Below are 7,300 nucleotides of genomic sequence, written 5' to 3' on the forward strand. Positions count from 1 at the left end.
CAGCACAGCTTGCGAGGACAGCACAGCTTGCGAGGACAGCATTACTTGAGAGGACAGCTCAACTTGAGAGGACAGCTCAACTTTGGAGGACAGCTCAACATAAGAGGGCAGCTCAACTTGAGAGGGCAGCTCAACTTGAGAGGGCAGCTCAACTTGAGAGGGCAGCTCAACTTGTGAGGACAGCTGAACTTGAGAGGGCAGCACAACTTGCGAGGACTGCACAACTTGCGAGAACAGCAAAGGTCGCGAGGACAGCAAAGCTCGCAAGGACAGCAAAGCTTGCGAGGACAGCAAAAGTCGCAAGGACAGCACGGCTCGCGAGGACAGCACAGCTTGCAAGGAGAGCACAGCTTGCGAGGACAGCACAAATTGGGAGGACAGCACAGCTTTCGAGGACAGCACAGCTTGCGATGACAGCACAACTTGCGAGGACAGCACGGCTTGCGAGGACAGCTCAACTTGAGAGGACAGCTCAACTTGAGAGGACAGCTCAACTTTGGAGGACAGCTCAACATAAGAGGGCAGCTCAACTTGAGAGGACAGCTCAACTTGAGAGGACAGCTCAACTTGAGAGGACAGCTCAACTTGAGAGGACAGCTCAACTAGAGATGACAGCTCAACTAGAGAGGACAGCTCAACATGATAGGACAGCTCAACTTGAGAGGACAGCTCAACTTGAGAGGACAGCTCAACTAGAGAGGACAGCTCAACTTGAGAGGTCAGCTCAACTTGAGAGGACAGCTCAACTTGAGAGGACAGCTCAACTTGAGAGGACAGCTCAACTTGAGAGGACAGCTCAACTTGAGAGGACAGCTCAACTAGAGATGACAGCTCAACTAGAGAGGACAGCTCAACATGATAGGACAGCTCAACTTGAGAGGACAGCTCAACTTGAGAGGACAGCTCAACTAGAGAGGACAGCTCAACTTGAGAGGTCAGCTCAACTTGAGAGGACAGCTCAACTTGAGAGGACAGCTCAAATTGAGAGGACAGCCCAACCTGAGAGGACAGCACAACGTGAGAGGACAGCTCAACTTGAGTGGGCAGCTCAACTTGAGAGGACAGCTCAACTTGAGAGGACAGCCCAACTTGAGAGGACAGCACTACTTGAGAGGAAAGCACAACATGCGAAGACAGCAAAGCTTGCGAAGGCAGCACGGCTGGCGAGGAAAGCACGGCTTGCGAGGACAGCAAGGCTTGCGATGACAGCACAGCTTGCGAGGACAGTACAGCTTGCGAGGACAGCGCAGCTTGCGAGGACAGCACAGCTTGCGAGGACAGCACAGCTAACGAGGACAGCACAGCTTGCGAGGACAGCACAGCTTGCGAGGACAGCACAGCTTGCGAGGACAGCACAGCTTGCGAGGACGGCACAGCTTGCGAGGACGGCACAGCTTACAAAGACGGCACAGCTTGCGAGCACAGCACAGCTTGCGAGGACAGCACAGCTTGCGAGGACAACACAGGTTGCGGGGACAGCATAGCTTGCGTGGACAGCACAGGTTGCGAGGACAGCACAGCTTGCGAGGACAGCACAGCTTGCGAGGACAGCACAGCTTGCGAGGACAGCATAGCTTGCGAGGACAGGACAGCTTGCGAGGACAGCACAGCTTGCGAGGATGGCACAGCTTGCGAGGACGGCACAGCTTGCAAGGACATCACAGCTTGTGAGGACAGCTCAACTTGAGAGGACAGCTGAACTTGAGAGGACAGCTCAACTTGAGAGGACAGCTCAACTTCAGAGGACAGCAAAACTTGAGAGGACTGCTCAACTTGAGAGGGCTGCTCAGCTTCAGAGGGCAGCTCAACTTGAGAGGGCAGCTCAACTTGAGAGGGCAGCTCAACTTGAGAGGGCAGCTCAACTTGAGAGGGCAGCTCAACTTCAGTGTACAGCTCAACTTGAGAGGAAATCTCAACCTGAGAGGACACCTCAACCTGAGAGGACAGCTCAACTTGAGAGGACAGCACAACTTACAAGGACAGGAAAGCTTGCGAGGACAGCAAAGCTTGTGAGGACAGCAAAGCTTGTGAGGACAGCACGGCTTGCGAGGACAGCAAGGCTTGCGTGGACAGCACGGCTTCCGAGGACAGCACGGCTTGCAAGGACAGCACGGCTTGTGAGGACAGCACACCTGGCGAGGACAGCACGGCTTGCAAGGACAGCACGGCTTGCGAGGACAGCTCAACTTGAGAGGACAGCTCAACTTGAGAGGACAGCTCAACTTGCGAGGACAGCTCAACTTGAGAGGGCAGCTCAACTTGACAGCTCAACTTGAGAGGACAGCTCAACTTAAGAGGGCAGCTCAACTTGAGAGGGCAGCTCAACTTGAGACGACAGCACAGCTTGCGAGGACAGCACAGCTTGCGCGGACAGCACAGCTTGCGAGGACAGCACAGCTTGCGAGGACAGCAAAGCTTGCGAGGACAGCACGGCTTGCGAGGACAGCACGGCTTGCGAGGACAGCACGGCTTGCGAGGACAGCACAGCTTGCGAGGACAGCACAGCTTGCAAGGACAGCACAGCTTGCGAGGCCAGCAAGGCTTGCGAGGACAGTACAGCTTACGAGGACAGCTCTACTTGAAAGGACAGCTCAACTTGAGAGGACAGCTCAACTTGAGAGGACAGCTCAACTTTAGAGGACAGCTCATCTTGAGAGGACAGCTCAACTTGAGAGGACAGCTCAACTTGAGAGGACAGCTCAACTTGAGTGGACAGCTCAACTTGAGAGGACAGCTCAACTTGAGAGGACAGCTACACTTGAGAGGACAGCTCAACTTGAGGGGACAGCACAACTTGAGAGGACAGCACAACGTGAGAGGACAGCTCAACTTGAGAGGACAGCTCAACTTGAGAGGACAGCTCAACTTGAGAGGGCAGCTTAGCTTAACAGAACTGCTCAACTTGTGAGGACACCACTACTTGAGAGGAAAGCACAACTTTCGAGGACAGCAAAGCTTGCAAGGACAGCACAGCTTGCGAGGACAGCACGGCTTGCGAGGACAGCTCAATATGAGAGAACAACTCAACTTGAGAGGACAGCTCAACTTGAGAGGACAGCTCAACTTGACAGGACAGTCCAACTGAAGAGGACAGCTCAACTTTAAAGGACAGCACAACTTCCGAGGACAGCACAACTTGCGAGGACAGCAAAGCTAGCGATGACAGTACGGCTTGCGAGGACAGCACGGCTTCCGACGACAGCACGGCTTGCGAGGACAGCACGGCTTGCGAGGACAGCACGTCTTGCGAGGACAGCACGGCTTGCGAGGACAGCATGGCTTGTGAGGACAGCACAGGTTGCGAGGACAGCACAGCTTGCGAGGAGAGCACAGCTTGCGAGGACAGCACGGCTTGGGAGGACAGCTCAACTTGAGAGGACAGCTCAACTTGAGAGGACAGCTCAACTTGAGAGGACAGCTCAACTTGAGAGGACAGCTCAACTTGAGAGGACAGCTCAACTTGAGAGGACAGCTCAACTTGAGAGGGCAGCTCAACTTGAGAAGACAGCTCAACTTGAGAGGACAGCTCAACTTGAGAGGACAGCTCAACTTGAGAGGACAGCTCATTTAGAGAGGACAGCTCATCTAGAGAGGACAGCTCAACCTCAGAGGACAGCTCAACTTGAAGGAGAGCTCAACTTGAGAGGACATCTCAATTTGAGAGGTCAGCTCAACTTGAGAGGACAGCTCAACTTTAGAGGACAGCTCAACTTCAAAGGACAGCTCAAGTTGAGAGGACAGCTCTACTAGAGAGGGCAGCTCAACTTGAGAGGACAGCACGGCTTGCGAGAACAGCACAGCTTGCGAGGACAGCACAGCTTGCGAGGACAGCATTACTTGAGAGGACAGCTCAACTTGAGAGGACAGCTCAACTTTGGAGGACAGCTCAACATAAGAGGGCAGCTCAACTTGAGAGGGCAGCTCAACTTGTGAGGACAGCTGAACTTGAGAGGGCAGCACAACTTGCGAGGACTGCACAACTTGCGAGAACAGCAAAGGTCGCAAGGACAGCTAAGCTCGCGAGGACAGCAAAGCTCACGAGGACAGCAAAGCTCGCAAGGACAGCACGGCTCGCGAGGACAGCATGGCTTGCGAGGACAGCACGGCTTGCGAGGACAGCACGGCTTGCGAGGACAGCACGGCTCGCGAGGACAGCACGGTATGCGAGGACAGCACGGCTTGCGATAACAGCACAGCTTGCGAGGACAGTACAGCTTGTGAGGACAGCGCAGCTTGCGAGGACAGCACAGCTTGCGAGGACAGCACAGCTTGCGAGGACAGCACAGCTTGCGAGGACGGCACAGCTTGCGAGGACGGCACAGCTTACAAAGACGGCACAGCTTGCGAGGACAACACAGGTTGCGGGTACAGCACAGCTTGCGTGGACAGCACAGGTTGCGAGGACAGCACAGCTTGCGAGGATAGCACGGCTTGCGAGGACAGCACAGCTTGCGAAGACAGCACAGCTTGCGAGGACAGCATAGCTTGCGAGGACAGGACAGCTTGCGAGGACAGCACAGCTTGTGAGGATGGCTCAGCTTGCGAGGACGGCACAGCTTGCGAGGACGGCACAGCTTGCAAGGACATCACAGCTTGTGAGGACAGCTCAACTTGAGAGGACAGCTCAACTTGACAGGACAGCTCAACTTGAGAGGACAGCTCAACTTCAGAGGACAGCAAAACTTGAGAGGACTGCTCAACTTGAGAGGGCTGCTCAGCTTCAGAGGGCAGCTCAACTTGAGAGGGCAGCTCAACTTGAGAGCCCAGCTCAACTTGAGAGGGCAGCTCAAATTGAGTGTACAGCTCAACTTGAGAGGAAATCTCAACCTGAGAGGACACCTCAACCTGAGAGGACAGCTGAACTTGAGAGGACAGCACAACTTACGAGGACAGGAAAGCTTGCGAGGACAGCAAAGCTTGTGAGGACAGCAAAGCTTGTGAGGACAGCACGGCTTGCGAGGACAGCAAGGCTTGCGTGGACAGCACGGCTTCCGAGGACAGCACGGCTTGCAAGGACAGCACGGCTTGCGAGGACAGCACAGCTTGCGAGGACAGCACAGCTTGCGAGGACAGCACAGCTTGTGAGGACAGCACAGCTTGCGAGGACAGCATTACTTGAGAGGACAGCTCAACTTGAGAGGACAGCTCAACTTTGGAGGACAGCTCAACATAAGAGGGCAGCTCAACTTGAGAGGGCAGCTCAACTTGAGAGGGCAGCTCAACTTGAGAGGGCAGCTCAACTTGTGAGGACAGCTGAACTTGAGAGGGCAGCACAACTTGCGAGGACTGCACAACTTGCGAGAACAGCAAAGGTCGCGAGGACAGCAAAGCTCGCGAGGACAGCAAAGCTTGCGAGGACAGCAAAAGTCGCAAGGACAGCACGGCTCGCGAGGACAGCACAGCTTGCGAGGAGAGCACAGCTTGTGAGGACAGCACAAATTGTGGGGACAGCACAGCTTTCGAGGACAGCACAGCTTGCGATGACAGCACAACTTGCGAGGACAGCACGGCTTGCGAGGACAGCTCAACTTGAGAGGACAGCTCAACTTGAGAGGACAGCTCAACTTTGGAGGACAGCTAGACATAAGAGGGCAGCTCAACTTGAGAGGACAGCTCAACTTGAGAGGACAGCTCAACTTGAGAGGACAGCTCAACTTGAGAGGACAGCTCAACTAGAGATGACAGCTCAACTAGAGAGGACAGCTCAACATGATAGGACAGCTCAACTTGAGAGGACAGCTCAACTTGAGAGGACAGCTCAACTAGAGAGGACAGCTCAACTTGAGAGGTCAGCTCAACTTGAGAGGACAGCTCAACTTGAGAGGACAGCTCAAATTGAGAGGACAGCTCAACTTGAGAGGACAGCTCAACTTGAGAGGACAGCTCAACTTGAGAGGACAGCACAACCTGAGAGGACAGCACAACGTGAGAGGACAGCTCAACTTGAGTGGGCAGCTCAACTTGAGAGGACAGCTCAACTTGAGAGGACAGCCCAACTTGAGAAGACAGCACTACTTGAGAGGAAAGCACAACATGCGAAGACAGCAAAGCTTGCGAAGACAGCACGGCTGGCGAGGAAAGCACGGCTTGCGAGGACAGCAAGGCTTGCGATGACAGCACAGCTTGCGAGGACAGTACAGCTTGCGAGGACAGCGCAGCTTGCGAGGACAGCACAGCTTGCGAGGACAGCACAGCTAACGAGGACAGCAGAGCTTGCGAGGACAGCACAGCTTGCGAGGACAGCACAGCTTGCGAGGACAGCACAGCTTGCGAGGACGGCACAGCTTGCGAGGACGGCACAGCTTACAAAGACGGCACAGCTTGCGAGCACAGCACAGCTTGCGAGGACAGCACAGCTTGCGAGGACAACACAGGTTGCGGGGACAGCACAGCTTGCGTGGACAGCACAGGTTGCGAGGACAGCACAGCTTGCGAGGACAGCACAGCTTGCGAGGACAGCACAGGTTGCGAGGACAGCATAGCTTGCGAGGACAGGACAGCTTGCGAGGACAGCACAGCTTGCGAGGATGGCACAGCTTGCGAGGACGGCACAGCTTGCAAGGACATCACAGCTTGTGAGGACAGCTCAACTTGAGAGGACAGCTGAACTTGAGAGGACAGCTCAACTTGAGAGGACAGCTCAACTTCAGAGGACAGCAAAACTTGAGAGGACTGCTCAACTTGAGAGGGCTGCTCAGCTTCAGAGGGCAGCTCAACTTGAGAGGGCAGCTCAACTTGAGAGGGCAGCTCAACTTGAGAGGGCAGCTCAACTTGAGAGGGCAGCTCAACTTCAGTGTACAGCTCAACTTGAGAGGAAATCTCAACCTGAGAGGACACCTCAACCTGAGAGGACAGCTCAACTTGAGAGGACAGCACAACTTACAAGGACAGGAAAGCTTGCGAGGACAGCAAAGCTTGTGAGGACAGCAAAGCTTGTGAGGACAGCACGGCTTGCGAGGACAGCAAGGCTTGCGTGGACAGCACGGCTTCCGAGGACAGCACGGCTTGCAAGGACAGCACGGCTTGTGAGGACAGCACACCTGGCGAGGACAGCACGGCTTGCAAGGACAGCACGGCTTGCGAGGACAGCTCAACTTGAGAGGACAGCTCAACTTGAGAGGACAGCCCAACTTGCGAGGACAGCTCAACTTGAGAGGACAGCTCAACTTGACAGCTCAACTTGAGAGGACAGCTCAACTTAAGAGGGCAGCTCAACTTGAGAGTGCAGCTCAACTTGAGACGACAGCACAGCTTGCGAGGACAGCACAGCTTGCGCGGACAGCACAGCTTGCGAGGACAG

At 55.0% G+C, this 7,300-nt stretch overlaps 1 protein-coding gene across 1 annotated transcript; it reads left to right on the forward strand.

The window, feature by feature from the left end:
• Positions 1 to 4,084: 4,084 nt before the first annotated feature.
• LOC124553513 (plectin-like) lies at positions 4,085 to 6,482 on the forward strand. Its single transcript, XM_047127364.1, has 2 exons — positions 4,085 to 4,595; positions 4,642 to 6,482. Exons 1-2 carry the CDS (start codon positions 4,085 to 4,087, stop codon positions 6,480 to 6,482), a joined length of 2,352 nt encoding a protein of 783 aa, XP_046983320.1.
• Positions 6,483 to 7,300: the final 818 nt, after the last annotated feature.

Source organism: Schistocerca americana, chromosome 11, assembly GCF_021461395.2.
Source record: "Schistocerca americana isolate TAMUIC-IGC-003095 chromosome 11, iqSchAmer2.1, whole genome shotgun sequence".
Classification (NCBI taxonomy): domain Eukaryota; kingdom Metazoa; phylum Arthropoda; class Insecta; order Orthoptera; family Acrididae; genus Schistocerca; species Schistocerca americana.

Coding starts and splice junctions, on each gene's coding strand:
- LOC124553513 (XM_047127364.1), top strand. CDS start 4,085: ATGGCTTGCGAGGACAGCACGGCTTGCGAGGACAGCACGGCTTGCGAG. Junction 4,596..4,641: donor TTGCAAGGACATCACAGCTT/GTGAGGACAGCT, acceptor TTGACAGGACAG/CTCAACTTGAGAGGACAGCT.